This window comes from Eucalyptus grandis, chromosome 6 (genome assembly GCF_016545825.1).
Source record: "Eucalyptus grandis isolate ANBG69807.140 chromosome 6, ASM1654582v1, whole genome shotgun sequence".
In the NCBI taxonomy this organism is placed as follows: domain Eukaryota; kingdom Viridiplantae; phylum Streptophyta; class Magnoliopsida; order Myrtales; family Myrtaceae; genus Eucalyptus; species Eucalyptus grandis.
Genome location: NC_052617.1, coordinates 56,244,428 through 56,262,601, shown reverse-complemented (window position 1 = coordinate 56,262,601; position 18,174 = coordinate 56,244,428). Strand labels below are relative to the sequence as shown.

The following is an 18,174-nucleotide window of genomic DNA, read 5'->3' as shown; positions in this document are numbered from 1 at the left end:
CACTTTTCTTTCTCCTCTTCCCCATCAGACAATCAAAAAAATGGCAGCTCACAATCATCGTTTCCTCTTTGTAGGAAACCATCATCATTGCTTCCCAGTTCCCACAATTCCTTTCAACCCTAGAAACCTGAGCTCCTCCTCCTCCTTCCTTGAATTTAAATACCCTATGCTTGCTCACCTTCCTTCCTCCCCCAATCTCACCATCTTTCTCTTCTTCTGAGCTTGCTTCTTCTTTCCCTTTTTTTTTTTTTTTTTAAGGCTTGTCATTGAGTTTCCAACGGAGAAGAGCCAGAGGAGATGGATCCTTCTTCCACCAACTCTGTCAATGGCTTCTATAGCCTGCTAACGAGAGGGATTGATGATCTTGAGCGCATCTCTCTGTCTCACAGCTTCATGTCAGTCCAATTCCTCCAAAGGGTACTCTCGGTCCTCAGGTCCTTCCACACCAGTTTGTCCCTGCTTGTCCAGAAACTTCACTTGCCTGTGGGAGACAAGTGGCTGAACGAGTACATGGACGAGAGCTCCAAGCTGTGGGACGCATGCCATGTCCTCAAGTCTGGAGTCTCTGGCCTGGAGAATTGCTGCTCTGCGGGATTGAATGTGATCTCCCTGTTCGATGCTCACCATCATCACCTAAGCCCACAAGTCTCTAGACAGGTCCGTCACAACATCCATCCTGACAAAAATTTACACTTCCTTTTCAGATCATATGCTTTTCTTTCTTCTTTCGATAAGAGAGCTCATTTTTTTCCCCTGTTTTTTCGCGTGTGTTCTGATTTGAAACAGGTTATCAGGGCGATCAATGGATGCAGGAGAGAAGCCGTGGGGCTGGAGGAGGAGAACAGGGCACTCATGGAGATGAAGTTCAGGCCACTCTCGCTGAGATTCGAGGAGATGGGCGGCGCTTTCGAGTCGAAGCTCCACGGGTTCAATGGCTTCAGGGGAGCTCTGTACGCGATGAAGAACGTGAGCTCTCTGCTCATAATGATCCTGCTGTACGGGCTGGTCTATTACTGGCCAGAGGAATCGAATATCCTTGGCAAGGAGTATGAGATGGAAGGGTGCTTGTTCTACGGGTCATCATTCATGGTGTCGACGGCGAGGCTGAAGCAGAGGGTGGCCTCTGAGATCGAGCAGGTGAGCGGTGGTGGTGGGACTGGGATTCTGGCTCAGGAGTACAGGAGGTCGAGGACGGCCATGGATGAGCTGAGGGGCGAGCTGGAGAAGATTTGCTCGGTGGGAGGGGTGGATTTCGAGTCGCAGGTGAGGGTCAGAGAGAGAGTGGAACACTTGAGAGGGTGTTTTGGGGCGTTGAGATCGGGCGCTGAGAATATAGTGGGCCAGCTTGATGATTTCTTCGATGAGATAGTTGAAGGGAGGAAGAAGCTTTTGGACTTTTGCAGCCACAGGTAGTGAAGGGCAAACAAAGCAAAACGGAGATCAGTTAAGGTGGGCTAAAATCGAAAAGAACAAGCGAGAAAGAGAGAGGGAGGAGAGAGGGATGGTTCATTAGTTTCCTGTTCAGGGAAAAACGACATGTAGAGAAATTTCTTGATGTTGGTTGTACCTTTTGTCTTATTTTATTACTTCTTTTTCTTAGGTTTCCTCCTCTCCGGAGTCTCTTTCTTTTGTGGTCAATTATCGTTCCCATAGTACACTATGAACTTTGGAGAAGCCTCTCCTTAATATTCAAAACTACCATATAAAAAAATAAAAATAAAAACAGAGCAAAAGCATCATAAAATGGGAGCAATAAATCAACGGAATCATTGCCCATTTTTCGTAGTTACTGAAAATACACTCGTTGGAGAGGAAAGAGAAAAGGGTGTAGAAGAAAAGGGAGAAAAGAAAATGAAAAAGAGAGGAATCAAAAGAAAGAGACGCAGGACTAATGATGCGCAAGCAGGGCCAGGTCTGCTTCTCGTTTGGTAAACAAAATAATGGCGGGACAATGGCATGGAAGCTTCCCCTTTTGCCTTTCACGGAACGACCACACTTTGATCATACTCGAGCTTTGATTATGTAGAAAAAGATTGTGTTTGAGACGAAAAAAGTTGAGATTTTTTTCTCTCTCTGCCTCTGTTCCGTTCTGTTTTGAGTGCTCTTTCTTCCAGTTTGGTGCCATAGTAAAATCACTAATCATCATAGCTTTGAAAATTAAAGGATGATAACAAAGGGCTTCCCCCTAATGAGACTGTAGGTAGGTGAAGGTGGGGTCTGCGAGATTCCTGGGCCACTCTTTGCACTGTCCTAAAGAACAGCTTCTTTTCCTCTTAGGAAGCTTTTTTTGTCTGATTCACTTCCCACTTTGAACCTAGTAGAGACTGCTCCCTCTCTCTCTTTCTCCGTCTCTGTCTCTCTCCATATACAGTTTCTCTCTATTCCTTGTCTGAAGATCCCTGAGACTGTTTCAGTTGCTGTCCATTTTTTTCTTGCCGAATTTCCAGCTGTAATAGAGCTAAAGTGATAAAAAAGAAAAAATTGGAATGCCCACCACTTTCACAGCTTCGATGCTTTTTGTCGCCGCCGGAAATTCATGCCTCGGCCTCCATTAAAGCGACTGCTAGAGAAGTCAGAGAGCGAACAAAAGAAAAAAAGGAAAAGAAGGAATGCCAAGACAAGGTAGGAACAGGAGGGAGGCCAAAAAACAAAAAAAGGAATACATGCCGGGCCAAATTATGTTCCGTTCTGTTCAAACCATGACATAAATGATGCATTTGTCCGGAGATAAACCCAGAACTTTAGTTGGCAAGACTGTCATATTGTCCTCTCTGAGAAGAAAAGATAAAGGCCGAAAACTTGAATTTTACCTTTGGAAAAGTAGAGGAGGCTAACCTCCCCCCAAGTTTTCAGGCTATTGATAGCCTGGCGCTCCAACCACAAAACCAGCATACAAGTCGAGGGAACTCAGAGGCCTTACCCCCCTAAGTAATGAGACTGACATATTCTCCGAGTAAGTGTCATGCAAATCCTCCGAATCTGCTGGTGGTCCTGAACTCTAAGCCGCCTGATGACGGCCTGAGAGGTGTTCTGTGGGGTCACTTTCTTAATGAAATTCAAGAAAAAGGGAGCATTGCCAACTAACATCAAGTCTGATGTGCAATCAATATAGTCACGGGGCACTTTCTCTTCCTGTTTTCCTCCGGAACCCCCACAATTCATGCAAATGTTCCAATAGGAAAAACCTCCCGGACGCCTAGGGTCACCCACAATGCCTCTAGGCCATTTATGGCGGATCAGGGAATCAATTGCACAAGGCTACCGAACTTGATGCCCTTCAAGTAGAAAATAAAGATGCTAGAAGCAGGGCCGAAAAAAGGGATGCTAGAGGCAACTGGAAGCAAACCAACCATAGTCACCGCCGTCTTAATCTGTGCTGCCTTTTGAAGAATATCTGCCATTGTCTTAGATGAGCCTCTGAACATCCTACCAAGTGATAACAGGGATAGCGAGTGAGGGAGAGAAGAAACTCTTGTTAGCCCACTGATTCTTCATACTTTGAGTCCTAATTGACAAACAGAAAGTGAATGATACCCAAAAGTTACCATATGAAACTAAGAAATGCTAAATTCTTCACGGTAGAGAACCAAAAGAAAGGCACATCTTCCAAAATGGGAAATGACATACACCGATCATCTGGAGAGAGACTGCAAAATTGAAACTTCATAGGTATCATAGAGGATGATGCAAATTAACTTTACCTTCAGACTCTTTCCTCAACCGTCAGCAGACGTACTCTTGTCCATCTTCATTTCTTGCACGGCTGCTTACAAGAAAGCTTCTCTCCGATCCTTAAGGTACTTACTGAGTTTTGAATATATACAGCCAAGTTGGAAGGAATTCAATAAAAAATAGGTTCCTCTGGACACGAATCTTAAAGATACAAAATGCATTAAACTATAGCAGCTCAGGAAGTGAAACAAGAGGAGTAACATTGAGGGCCAAGTACATTGGGAGTCACCCATGACATTGAAGTTCACTTCATCCAAGCATAAAACTCGAATAGGGCTCACCAGCTACATTAAAATCACAAGGAAATTATAACAATTAGAAGCTTTCAGAAATGTTGCCCGTAAATTCTTTTTATATCAATCCTTTTTTCATATATCAGACACTTCAAAAGGAAAAGAAATGAGAAAATTATCCATGGATTCAACTATAACTGGCAAAGCTTGGACATGAAGAAACTAACTTTGCCCAGTTCAATAAAAGCCGCATGCTACCCAAAAAGTTTCATGAGCTAGAGTGAATGAAGGACGTTGGACTCTTTTCTAGAAGAAAATGGTTCTTGTCGGTGAATCACTATCGCTCATCCAATCCAGCTGCTGCTGCAGTTTGTCCAGCAGATTCCACAGCAAGTGGTTTTGATTTTTTGCTTCCAGGTCCAGCTGAAACTTTAACCTTTGCAGGCCTCAGAACTCTATCACCAAGACGAAAGCCACGTCGAATCTCTTGAATTACAATGCCTTCCCGAAATTCTTGAGACTCCTCGCGTCCAATGGCCTCATGTTGCTGCAAATAATTGAACTTTAAGCAACTGATAAAGAAATTAATTAAACTTAAGCAAGTGGAAAATGTGATAGTATGATCCTGCTGGTATGTTAAATGAAATCCATGGCAGATCAGTAATGACTGATGACTCATTTCAAGAGAGGCATGGCAGAGGAATAAGAAAAGTATATGAAGTGGGCTCACGTTGTATCAACAGATCTATTGTTCTCCTGCCATGCTGCACAATGAAAATTACTATAATGGCGAATGACTGAAACCTAATTCCCCCGCCCTCCCTCCCCTGCCCCAGAGCCCTGCCCCAGGGCAAACACTCCACTGATAGTTGTGGTGATGATAGTGGACAAGGCAAATGTGGTGACACCATGATAAAGGTGGTGGTAAACAGTGGTTGTGGGATTGGTAGCTGAGAAGCATAACTATCCTATTCCATTTCTATGGTTTGTGCATCATCATGCCCATGGAATGCTAATGTGAGAACAAACCTTCAGAGTATCTATAGTGGCTCTTTCCTATGTGAGATAATTATATTATTTTAGCATTAGAGATCAAATAATTGCATACTGCAAACCCATCTTACCATAAAAAAAAATCAGAATCCCCAGATTCATGTAAAATACATAAGCATACTTTTCAGTTGTAAGGAACTTGGTCATACTTAAAGAATATGACATCATCCTTGCAGGGTCTAGATGGTCGTGGAATATTTGGATAGCTACACGAATTACATTGCCAACTTTATCGTCTCAATCTCAGTTTTTAAAATCCCATAAGTTAATATCAGAAAGGACCATTCTGCAAATAGAAAAGGACAATCTTATCACCCATGATACTTGGACATCTTTCTAGAGTAATCTTTTCTAGAGTAGACCAAGAAAACCAATGCCAATAAATGACAGAGACACAATTTTCTTTCACATGTCGGACTTTCCAAACTTTGGCAAACCCAAGAGATAGATAGTATCATGTACAAGACTAATAAAAAACATTATCATCAATATAACGATCACATAAAAGGACCAAAAACTTACCAACGGATCAAAAGGCTTTCCGAGAGATGCAATAGCAGATACATGCAAGCTCCTCATGACCTCTACAAATTGCTTGTATATACCTTGGTAACTGGCATCAATCTTCTTTTCCTCATCTGTCTCAGGTTTAATCTGTTGCTTGGCTCTTTCAAAATTATCTACCATGGGCAGAAGACTCTCAATTACTTCCCTCTGTGCATTACTGCTTATTGTGAGTCTTTCCTTTTCTGATCTCTTTCTATAGTTATCAAAATCTGCTTGCAGTCGGATATAATTCTCTTTACCAGAGGTCATCTCTTCTGATAAAGTAGATACTTGCTCAACTAGTTGCTTTCTCAATACTTCTATACTGCACATCCTAGCCTCAACCTCATCAACTGTCTTCTCATCTCCAGAAAGGAAAGCCTCCCTGAAAACTTCAATGAGATTATTCAAGCTGACTGACTCCGCTATATTCTCTGAAGGCCCAGATGATTTCATACCTTCCGAAGAAGTCTCTGTCCCACCAGATTTCTACACCAAGTAATAATTCAATTAGTTGGCTGGTGCATTTAGAAGAAAAGGCTAGACTGTTTACTAATGAATGAGATTTAATTTCAAGTTCAGAAAGGTTAGATATCTCTACTAAGTGCAAATATCAAACTTTAAGAACTGAGAACCTAAAACAGAATACAAATAGCTCACAGGAAGACCTGAATCCCGTATGATTGACAGTCCACAAGCCCAGATCACACTGAAGCACACACACTGAAAACTGGATACACAGGAAACATTCTGATACACTGGCAGGTTTGGGAAATTTATCCATAGTAAAATTACTTTTAGTCTTTTTGTTTGGTCTGGGAAAACTTCCCTCCTCGATGTTTCTCCTCTCAAACATTAGGGCTCTATCATTTTCCATTTAAAATTTTCCTTCTTCGGTTAGACAACAGCTTGGACTAATATTCTTCCTACTACAAATCTTGGAAACATTTTTTATCATAACCAATTGGTATTGTATGTGCAGACATTATAACAAAGTCGATAAATTTTCCTTCCATGACTTGCTTCCACATTGTGGATTTATATTTTTAGCTCTATGTTGGGTGAAGATTGAAAGCAATCCACAGCAATTTGGTTGCTAGAATGTCACTGTGAGTGACTCTATCTCAAAATACAAAATCTTGCAGTACTAGACCGCTTAGTGCTGTCTTATGCAGTGTAAGATAATACGAGAAAAACATTCGATGGATCTGAAAGTTTTGTTTTGGCTATCTAATGTCCATATTAACGTTTGTTCTTCTGGCTTAGAATATCTTGTTTAAAAAGTTTAGTTTTTTCTTTTCCGAAATATTTTCCATTTTCTTGTACATTTCTTAGTAGAATTGGTATACTTACCAAAAACTTTTATTGCTCAGGAAAAGAGAGAAAGGTAAATCCAACGAAAATTTATAATTAAGGAAAAGGGGGAGAGGCAGTTTACACTAAGTCTGCTCGATCAGGACAGGGTAGTGACATGTGCAAATAGGAAACACTCATGTAATAGGGTTGAAATCATATAACTGACCTTTAAAGACCACAATCCAAATGGTCGTAAGATTTAGAGGGGACATCATGGTAAGTTGAGGTTTCTTGAATAACTTTATATCATCCCTTAAAGCATCATGCAAACCACTCAGGCCATCCACTCACTAGTTAAATCATATGATTTAAGTACTTTCTAATTTGATAGTAAAACCAATATAATAAAAGTTAACCTTAATCCATTAGTAGGACCTCTTGTATTCTTTCATTTTTTGGCATAATCTGATCTACAACCAGCTTAGACAATAAATAAATAAATAAAAACAGAAAAGAGAGTTTTTTATGGTCTCTGCTCATACTGGAAGAGTTAGTGTAAAGCATGCACATAAGCCCAACTTCCCCTCTTTGGAGATTTAAGATGGGAACTGCACTTCTATATAAATTGTTGTACAGCAGCATGGAGTGAGCTTTCCTCTAATCCCATACACATTCCACAACGAAAACTTTTGGCATTTCTGTAAGTAAATTGTGAGTTCAAACTACTCAAACTCCTGCCAATATCTACAGTTTACCCATGGGCTTTTTAAGTAAGAGCCATTGAACTTAACATAAGACTCACATATAGTAATCTAATGAATGATACAGATTCCTCAAACAGTTTGCCGCGCATCAAAGGAAGTTCTAGATTCATTTCTCCAAGCATCTACCATCTAAAGATAAGTTACATATATAAAATATCCTCTGTCCCTTTCTCCCATCCAATATAAACAAATTTGGCAACTCATCAATTAGCCCTTGCAAATATCAGTATCATTGCCAATGAAACCTACACTCTCAAATGACACACTCATTCTCTTACACTGTCAATGGGACCAATTCAAAGATCCAATAGCCCAACAGTATGATAATTGGTACAGTGCTTAATGAATTTTTTGTATGGGCCATGGTCACTGTAATTTAAACATTGAAGTATTTTAGAAGGCATGGGCTCTGCTCAAAGTTTTGAATTGAACAAGAAGGCACTGTTACTGATTAATTTAAAGTAAATTCCTGCACGGCCTTTCTCTTAGTTCTTGACTCGTCTGACCACATTACCTCTCGCAATTGGTGTCCCAAACCTTAAAGAACATATAATGGAAGGATTTGTTCTAAGTTATAATGCCCATAAAGCAACACTTACTAAAAGGCAGCTTAGTACTGATCAATGCAAGGAAAATGTGCCAGCTGTATTTCCATCCTAGGAAGCCAAGAATTAGTGGTTACACTACCAGCATATTTTGAAACACTCAAGGCATAATAGTGTGCCACTTCATATGCCGTATTTCCAGAACCTTCTTTTCTAGCCTACCACGATCCAGAAAAAACATATCATGAGATATGCAGCTACTAGAAACCAAGTCAGCTTCAATATCTCGAAAAGACAAAACTTGATGTCGTAGGGCTGGTCAAGGAGGAGAAGATGGCGTTGGCAGTCCTCATCACAATATTCCACCTACCAACCAACCTAAATTTTATCTAGCACTCCTGAGAAATAATTTTATCAGCCATTAACAAAATGTAAGGGTAGGAGAAATCGCTGTATGACCAGAGCGCACTCTATCTTCTATAAGGAAGAGGCCAACTAGAGCTTACCTGCTCCAATGTAATCTCCAAGATCATCCTAAAAAAGTATGCAAATCCAGTTCATTATACGTTTACGAACCGTGAAAACTATAAGCAAGAGAAACCAGAAGGAACAGGACCCACGACAAATACAAAAGCAAAGCAACTCCAAAGCCAACAGTATAAGCAGATAGGCTGCTAAATCATAGAACCAAGAATCTGACCAATTAATTCAGATGAAAAGTTCTCGCATTGAGCCGAGAAATTTCCGCAGAGCCACGCGTCGATCGCGCATCCTGCACGCAAATCAGCCGAATTATAGGAAGCATACCGAAGAATGGGCAGAGTACGGAGCAGAAGCGAGACGGCATCCGGGAAAAGGCCGGCTCCGGCGCGCTCGAATCGAACGGGAACTGGGGAGCGCGGCGGGAAGCCCGACGCACGTCTCCCATTGGCCGCAGCCTCGAAGCGGCGAAATGGGTTGCCTCGAAGCGGGACAGGAAGGGGAAGGAGAGAGGCGGGGGACGAGGACGGCGCGGCTGGAGATGAAGACGGCCATTCTCCTCGAGAGAAGGCACGGGCTTACAGAGCAAAAAAGCTCGAGGCTTGCGGCGGCGGAAGGGTGGTGGGCGGCGGCGGTTTCTGCAACACGGTTGGGAACGGAAGCGGTGGAGACCGATCTGGGCGGAGGATTAGACTAGAGACGTCTCGAAGAAACGCTAGAGCCCTCTCCCTCCTCCCTTGCAGAAACGTCTGAAGGAACGAACTTCACATGTCTTTTGTCGCCATTGTCGCCGAGGACCATAAGGAAGTGGTTGGGTCAACGGGTTTGACAATGCTCTCGGGTTGTCCTGCATTTTTCATGCCTTTTCTTTTCACTTTTTTCTTTCCCCATTTAGGATGAGAGTTTGGTGAATGGATTTTTTTTTCTTTTTCCATAGGGTTTGTAATTTTTCTTTTTTTCTTTTGATATCAGAAATTTGACTGATTTTTCAGGATTATTTTCGTAGGTCTAATCCTTGACTGGTATTAACAATCTCACTCATGTAGATTAAATTGAACAGATTTGGTATAGTGAAGGGGATGATATGTTGTATGATGCTCGAATTTTCTCATTTTTTTAATGTTTTCATTTTGGTAGAGAATTGGTAGGTAAGTTCCTTTTGTTAATTTTATGTTTTGTTTTCTTTTTGTCATTTGAGTTGTCGATAGATGATATTCCTCTTTGATCGATTTTATTTTAGAAGAGTGGTTATTTTTAAGACTACTTTTGTACCCTAAATTTTTTTCAGTAATAATAGGAAATGGCATCTTGGTACTGTTCTTTTCGTTTGTTAATTCAATTTTAAAATTTTGTTTATGCATTTGACCATTTAACAAAAATCTTTCAAATGTATAATGGAATCGGTTGACGCCTCCTCAGCTTTAGTTGATGTAGTGAAATAAACGTGGATTTTTAAATCGTCCACTGCACCTCCAGCCCACTTTCAGAGTCACCTTGGGAAATCCTCTGGAAGAAACTGTCTTCTTCTTCGATTTTGGATTTTCCAGATCTACTAGACACGGTTTCACCGCCATTGATCGACGCTATTGCCCGTCCCTAAGGCAGTTCATCAAAGCTCAGCTCCAGTTTTTGGGTTTTCTTGGCGTGAGAACGCGAAAAGATCGAGTCTTTTTGCTCGAGATCCCTCCTCCGACGCTGATCATCGTCGCGAGCCGCCATTGGAACTTCCTTCGCCGATTCCATCTCTACCCACTGGTCCGACTTGCTTCATCAACCGGGTAACACCATCTCCCTCTTTGTCGCTCTGTTTTCGCGTGGATGAGCGACCGAATCGCTATTCATTGCACGTGCACTGTTCGATAAAATGCCTCAAAAGGTGCGACCGAGAAACAGTCAATGATATCATCCGATCTCAAAACGTGTAGACGAGAACGGCCCGGTTTTGTGGACGAATGTCGGTGGTAGGCATACATATCGCTGAATATCTGGCAACGTCTTGAAGCGCCTGGAGCTTCCTTCCTCAGTAGCTCTTAGCATTCAGTGTATGTCGGGCCATATTGAGGCTCCGTCGTCGTCGGGAGGCCGATCGGTGGATGGAGGTGGTGGCGATTTGGTGGGTAGCTGAAGATGGTGTTCCGGCAGTTGACGTTGAGACCTGCATTCCCGAGTCCCATGTTTCGGAATTAGAAAAGTTGGTTTTCAATTTTCGACCAACACAGAACATTCACGGACATTCCGGAGAAGCAGCATGGCCTTAAATAAGATTAAGGGTGTATTTGGTAACACTTCAAGATTTTATTTAAAACAAAAATCCACTTTTGACCCTCTTGATCTTTAATTGAATTTTTCCAGAATTTAAATAAAAATAACTAGTAACGGCCCCAACTAGAACCATCGACTCACTTCCTATGTATCCCATCCCTATGAAAATCTATCATTTCATTTACATCGAAGTTGTTTTGATTCAAGTACCAGAATAAAATGATCAATGAGAAACCGAACATTTGACCCCCAAAAAAAAAAAAAAAAAAAAAAACGCAACAATTAACGCGCGGGCCCGTGTTTGGTACTTTTCTTTTGCTTTCAACATCGATCGGCGATGAGTTCGAGACAAAATCAACTGATGCGGAACATCGACTGTTCTAGATCGGTCTATTCCGGCGGGAATTGACCAGACTATTTTTTAATCTTATTTTAGCACTCACCTACCTCTCTTTCGATTCTTACTTAACTTCAGTCCACCCAATTTCGTATTGATCCTCCTCCTCTCTCTCTCTCTCTCTCGGCGCGTGCGTGGTTTGCGAACTCGATCGCTGCACTCGCTGCTCCAAGGTACTTGGATCCGATTAGGATGCGTTTGGCTTCGATTTTCCGGAGAATTGAGGGTGGATTACGAGATTCTTGCTCGGTTTTCCCTTGTCTATTTTCCTGAGGAGTTCTTTTTTGTTCGGGCGGTTGGCTTTCTGCTGGAAAGATCGTCTTTTGATGTCGAATGCGGAGTGATCGGCAAGGCTTTTGCTGGATTGTAGTTGGGGAATGGGTAGATACGCCTGGGGTCGCAAACCTCTTCGCTGGATTAATGTGTTTTTTGAGGATTTTATTTGGGTTTTCTTGTTTTTAGCTGTTATCGATTCAAGGAATGCCTTTTGCCTTCCGTGCGTTTTCTGGAATATGATGTCGTCTGGTGATCTGGGCCCTGCAGGAATTCGCGATGGCTTCACAGAGTGGTCCGGAAGCAGCGGAGGAGCACACGTCTGGTGCAGACATACAGTCGTTTTTCGACTCAGCTCCTCCGCTGAAAAATAGTCTTGAAATCACAGACAAGTTGAAGGAGTTTCTCGACAAGAATTCAATACCGACCGGTGAGCTGCTTTTTTTTTTTTTTTTTGGACTTTATGCTTCTGCCCTTTGATTCTTCACTTGCTTTTGTTGAGCTGTTTTTTCTCCCCCTTAATGCAGGAGACGGAAGAGCTAACCGAGTTGTTTGCGTGACCTCGGGTGGAACGACTGTCCCTCTAGAGCAGCGCTGTGTCCGCTACATTGATAACTTCAGCTCAGGCCATCGAGGAGCAGCTTCCACTGAGTATGACAGCTTCACCCGTAATTGAGTGGTCATTGCCCATTGTTCGAAGTCAGCTTTCTTCAAAGAAGTCCAACTGTTGATATGTTGCAGGTACTTTTTGAAGGCAGGTTATGCGGTTATCTTTCTGTATCGCAGGTAATAGTTAACCATGTGATTTTTTAATTACTAACAGTCAATCTAAGAGTCAATGGTATTAGACAATGAAATGTCAATTTTCTTTCCTTTTTCTCTCCACTTTTGAACCAGGGGAACCTGCCAGCCCTTTTGTAGATCTTTGCCAGATGATCCCTTCCTTGAATGTTTCGAGTTTATAGACAAGTCCCACGTTAAAGGTTTGTGCTACTTCATTCAAATGATAAAAGTGAGGAAAAAAAAAAGACTTCCCATGGTGCTTATATATATATAGATTGATATTTCTGTTGTAGAACCTTATTGTGATAGCAGTGGTCAAACAAACAATTAGAGGGTATTTAGCCCTTAGAGAATAAACTTGCAACATATTTTTCCTCTTGACTTCGGTCTTGCTATATCTGCAGAAGGTTGATGCATTTTCATTAAGAAAATGCGTCTTCTCCATGCAGACAATTCCATAATTTCTCAAATTATGCTCATCCCATAAAAATATGATCTATTTAATCTTCACTACAAAAATTATGGTCATCCGATCATATGATCTATTGAATCAGTTTCTCTTAAATTATAGTGAGGGAGCCACATTCTGAAGCTGTGAAGATGGCTATCAGTGATCATCACAATGTATGGAACACTCATACATGCTTCTTAAATTGAGTTTTCTAAATATTCTTCCCATTTATAATTATCCTATGATGTTTTGACTTCACTAGCTTGTCATGTAATGGTGAACAGTTTGTTTATTTTGAGATTGATTCATTATGTGGTTGTATCCAATTTTAGGTAATTGAAAAAGGACTATTGCTGAAACTTCCCTTCACAACCATTTTTGAATATCTTCAGGTTTGTATCACTAATTTTTATGTTCTTACTAATATGGCAATTACGTGAGCAACATCGAGAAAGGTCTCTTGGACTTTTTATTCTCAGTTAATCATGCACAATGCCGTTTTAAGGACTTTATGCGGTGCACTATGTCAGAGGCAGGATTTGTTGAACCTACAGACTGCTCCCATTGATTTTTCTTCTTGTTTCTTTTTTTTTCTTTTTTTTTTTATAAATGTTGAATGCACTTTGATCTCTTGATTGGTGATTTTATTACATAGCTTATGAACATTTTTTAATGTTTATAATAGCACCTTCTTTTTTAAAATTGTTATGAGTGTCCTTAGAACATTCAATTAGCTACACTTAATGTGGTTTTAGGATGTAAAGGTAATGTTTGCACGTTCGAATGTCTTGTGATGCATGTAATTGCTGCGCTTTACCTATTTTCAATAGGTTGAAGACATGTATGTACTTTATATAGTTGGCTTAACCAACAAGTTCCTTAAACAAATGTAAACTAATAGATCGATGCACTTTCTTTGCTTGTGTTGTGAATTTAATGATTAGCTTATGAATTATTTGATGCTTCATAGGCCCCCAGCCCCCTCCTCCTTTCTTCTTCCCTTGTCTGCTTGGAATAACCAAGAATAATATGAAAAAATTAACATGGCAAGAAGTGATATATTAGTTAGGTGATTAATTCTAAAAATCAAATATGTTTTCTCAATATGAAACAAACTAGAATGGTTGTTTACTCTCATTTAGAGCATCTCATTAATGTTAGATGCTAGATTTTAGGTGGCAAAGATATAACACGGACCCCCTGCATTATAAAATTATGATAGACATGAGAAGTTTTGCATAAAGGCATCTCTCTGTTTCTAGTGTAAAATTCCTTCAACTTGATTCATTTCCCCAGTCTTGTTGTATCCTTTAGAGAACCTTTCTCTTTACAGTGAAGTTTCAGAACATTTGTTGCTTACTCATTGGTGTGGTCATTATTCCACTATGAAAATTTATTGCTCTTTGATCTGGTTGTTCATGCACACATAACAACGATTTGGTCTGTGCAGATGTTACAGATGGTTGCAACATCACTTAGGGTTCTTGGGCCACATGCAATGTTTTATCTTGCAGCTGCAGTGTCTGATTTTTATGTACCTTGGAAAAGCATGGTAATTGTTTAGGTCTTTGCTGAAACTCTTTCAATTCATTCTGCACTAGAGCTTTTCCCGCCTCCATGTGTTAATGTCAAGTACATGGATGCCTTCATTGTGAAGTGCTGTTGCTTAAATTGGGAAGCTACACCGGTTCCCCCCCTTCTTGCCATATTTTTAGAAGATGATGTCCCTGTTTTATCATTTCAAGTGAATTAAGTAGTCATTCCTTGTCATTTGGCTACTTTCATGTTTGAATACCAACCTCTGAGGAGTGAAAGTTGTCGAGGGTTATCTTTGCAAAATCTTTGTGTCCCTGAATGCTTCCTGAAGTGAGTAGGAATACCTAGACAATTCTCTCTTGTGGTAGGTTAAGTCAGAAGAACTGGTTCTTCTTACACTGCGCATCAGCATTAGTTACTAAGAAGTAGATTTTTAGTCATCATCGCAGTGTTCTAAGATTAGGTTGGCTAGTTTTAAGCCATTAAATTGGATTCCTCTGTCACTTTGGCTGGTTTAAATCACATTTGCTCACCAGCTGTAGTCTCAGTTCATTTAACTCTATAGATAGCTAAAAATGTGATTAGAGTGTTCTAATTTTGTATTCTACCCTTTCTTTTTAACTTGGAAGTTGCATGTTTGTACAGGCAGAACACAAGATACAGTCAGGATCAGGTCCGCTTGATATGAGTCTCGTTCAAGTTCCAAAAATGCTAGCTGTCTTGAGAAAAGAGTGGGCTCCATTTGCCTATTGCATTTCATTTAAGGTCAGCTATTTGCAATCTATTCATTCTGGTGCAACCATAAGTTTCATTAGAAGTTATTGAAGTTTGCTGTCCAAAAAGCATCATAATAAATTCAATAGCATGTATGTCAGAAGGACAAATCGTCCAACTCTAGTGACCAAAAAACCCTATCCATGGAGGATTCTCATCCATTTACCAAAAAACCCTGTCCATGGAGAATACTCTTAGATTTTATGGATGATTGTTATTGATATTGAGTAAAACAGCATTAAACATTATTGTCCTTCCAGTTTAATGAAGATAATTATCTAAAAAAAGTGCAGTCAAAGTGAAAACAATGCTGTGTTTGTCCACAATGAAAACCATTTCCTTGCCACATGCCCTGTAAAAATATCGATCTTGTAAGGTTTACTCGTGGTCCAGTTAATGTTGAGAAAAAAAAAACCCAAAGTTAGACATACTGACTGATTTATCTTCCTTGGGATTCAAATATTTTAGCTATGCCATCATCTGAAATCTTTACTGATTCAGGGAAATATAATTGCCTGCAGCATAAGCTTCTACCATAGTAGCATTTGCAACTAAAATGTAACTTGTTACCAGCAAGAGTATTGAATAGATGATGAAGGTCCTAGAAATATAGAAAATAATTCAACAAATGCATGTTGGAGTAATTACACAAGCTCCCTTTCCTTGTTATATTAACAAGTAGAGTTGGTAATGAGTGGCAACTTGGCAGCTGCTCATCTGAGCCAGCTGCAAATTTTCCCTGGCAGCGATGTGAACTCTTAATTGGACATTACTTTGTTCTCCTGTTTAAAATTTGCTGAAGGTATCACCCAGCGTATCTTTGATTGAGACTTGATATGAATCCCTGATACAAATTTTTTTTATTTCTAAATGACAGCTAGAGACTGATAAGAACATCCTGCTGAAGAAGGCAGATATGGCTCTTAGTAAGTACAAAATGCATGTGGTAGTGGCCAATGAGCTTTTAACTCGGAAAGAGGAGGTCGTCGTCGTCACAGGTGATGGAAAGGTTCCAGTTTGCCGAGACAAGACCCAGGTTGACAGTGATGTGGAGGATCCCCTCGTCAAACTTCTAGTTGAGAAACATTCAATTCACTTAGAAGATTCTTGCTCATGAAAATATAAATTGTCAAGATGTTCAACCTGTCATAGATACTGCTAATTGTCATGATTGATCAATTCCCATAGGTTTCAATTCTCTCAATTTCTGTGACGTGATAACTGCTTAGGGCAGGTGTTTTTTTAGAGTTTGGCAATACCTCTTTGCCTTAGCATTTGTGTCATATTTTCCAATTTCATTTACAGAACGACATTGTCGGTGCTCTTGAGGCAACTGTAATATTACTCCTCGTGGCTGTAATGCATTCTGAAAGAGAGTTCGAAAAGAAATATTATAGTTCTTGAAGCTTTTGGAGTGTTACCCAATTCAGTGTTTGTTGGAGGCAGATTATGTTTCCATTGGAGCACATGTTTGCTTTTATTAATTGGCTCAGTTGCAGTTTATATATCAACATAACTGTTGATTCTAGTTAGTCCCAGAAATTTTCCAATCCACAGTTTCCATGAGACCAGCAGAGATGTGAGTGTCTTTTTTACTGGTCATGGCTAAACTTATCTATCTATGGTTCGATTTTTAATTGCACATTCTCCAGTCAGGTTGAGCTTGCTTCATGACTTTCATTTTTTTGGCATGCTTGTATGGTACGGTTGGATATCTTTTTAGTTTGTTTAGTTCTTTGTTTTGGAGCTCCTTAGTAGCTATATGGTGCCTTTGATTATACATGATCAAATATTTTGCTCTTACAATTTTTGAGATATTTCGTTGATCTTCAGCTTTCTGAAGTATTTTGCATTGACCTCTCACAGTTCAATTTGTTCTAAACTGGTATTTGGTGCTTTTATGTCCTTAAAGTATTTGGAACACCATTTTGTGAATGGACAGCCATGTTTAGATGAATGTGCTCAATACCTAAAGCACCCGAATAAATAGCGCTCTCTGATTCTTAAAAACAAACCTTCCTCTGGTTTTATATGTAAATGAACACCTTCTCCATATACGTGCGTGAAGTGTCTTGATTTTCAATGCATATTGTGGTGATGGCATGATATTGCATTTAACAATAGTTTGCTTTCTTGTCTCTTTTCCAATTGAGCTAGTAAGTAATGGTATTTAATTTTGACTCTCTTTCTCCATGGAGTTTTTGGGCATGTGCTTTTGACTATTTGACATTTTCTTTAGGAGTCAATCAGTTGGGCAGGGAAGAAGAGACTGAACGAACTTGCTAATATCTCTATATGCCGAGTCTTTCTCCAATTGAAACCAGTCCTTCTTGTTTGATTGCTCCACTCCATTATTGACCCAACTTTCAGATGAATTATGACAGGGATGAGCAATCAATGTAGAGGGATTTGTGTATTTTTTACATTGTTAAGTAGACGTACCAGCTTATCTGGAGGCAAAATCTTCATGTGCATCTGAAATGAGAGCTCATATTCGAGTTCAGCAAAATGGTGGGATGAAACTCAGTTGATTCCTTTTATAGTTTTGGTTCTTATCTTACAATCTCTAAATTTAAGGGATCATGTTTTTCTCTTATTCCTGCACCTGTTGATTAAGTTGACAGGGAGATTGCTGCCGCTTAACATGTGTGTTCTCGTATGAGCTTTGGTTCATTTTTACACGTGCCTTCTTCATGTGAATAGTGACCAGTTCATGTTGAATACATGTTGACTTATCATATAATCTGTGCCTACTTGCTTAATGAACCATGCCTACTTGCTTTACCTTGTCTGCAAAATCACATGAATAGCGACCACTTCACAAGATGATGTCCACAATATTCTTCCTAGCGTGTATTTTCACTCACATGGAAGATTTCTTTCAAAAGGAAGAAGGAGAAATCCTCTTTCCGCATGTAGTATTTAGACAAGTTCAGATAAGGCTATATAGAGCATGGAAGCTTTGCTCTGTTATCTGAATTAAGTTGGTGTAGTGTCATAAATCTATTACTGTTGTGTTGTGACAATTTAGCAGATCTTACAATTTCAT

The 18,174-nt window shown here is 40.1% G+C and overlaps 3 protein-coding genes across 4 annotated transcripts; 2 read left to right on the top strand and 1 right to left on the bottom strand.

The window, feature by feature from the left end:
- LOC104450970 lies at positions 1-1,652 on the top strand. The gene is made up of 2 exons (XM_010065714.3): positions 1-657; positions 787-1,652. The coding sequence occupies exons 1-2, from the start codon at positions 298-300 to the stop codon at positions 1,411-1,413; spliced, it is 987 nt and encodes a 328-aa protein (XP_010064016.1). The 5' UTR covers positions 1-297; the 3' UTR covers positions 1,414-1,652.
- Positions 1,653-2,716: 1,064 nt separating this feature from the next.
- On the bottom strand, positions 2,717-9,490 carry LOC104450968 (protein GrpE). Its single transcript, XM_018876427.2, has 4 exons — positions 8,977-9,490; positions 5,541-6,053; positions 3,702-4,512; positions 2,717-3,505 (listed from the first exon to the last, which is right to left on the bottom strand). Exons 1-3 carry the CDS (start codon positions 9,202-9,204, stop codon positions 4,303-4,305), a joined length of 951 nt encoding a protein of 316 aa, XP_018731972.2. The 5' UTR covers positions 9,205-9,490; the 3' UTR covers positions 2,717-3,505; positions 3,702-4,302.
- Positions 9,491-10,119: 629 nt separating this feature from the next.
- On the top strand, positions 10,120-16,550 carry LOC104450967 (phosphopantothenate--cysteine ligase 2). 2 transcript variants are annotated; one of them, XM_010065711.3, is made up of 10 exons: positions 10,120-10,427; positions 11,852-12,011; positions 12,109-12,232; positions 12,323-12,367; positions 12,479-12,564; positions 12,936-12,988; positions 13,148-13,207; positions 14,266-14,367; positions 14,997-15,116; positions 16,003-16,242. In XM_010065711.3, the coding sequence occupies exons 2-10, from the start codon at positions 11,861-11,863 to the stop codon at positions 16,240-16,242; spliced, it is 981 nt and encodes a 326-aa protein (XP_010064013.1). In that variant the 5' UTR covers positions 10,120-10,427; positions 11,852-11,860. The 2 variants fall into 2 exon arrangements, with proteins under 2 accessions (XP_010064013.1, XP_010064012.1); XM_010065710.3 differs by lacking the exon at positions 10,120-10,427 and adding an exon at positions 11,274-11,481 and having other exon boundaries at positions 16,003-16,550.
- The last annotated feature ends 1,624 nt before the right edge of the window (positions 16,551-18,174 follow it).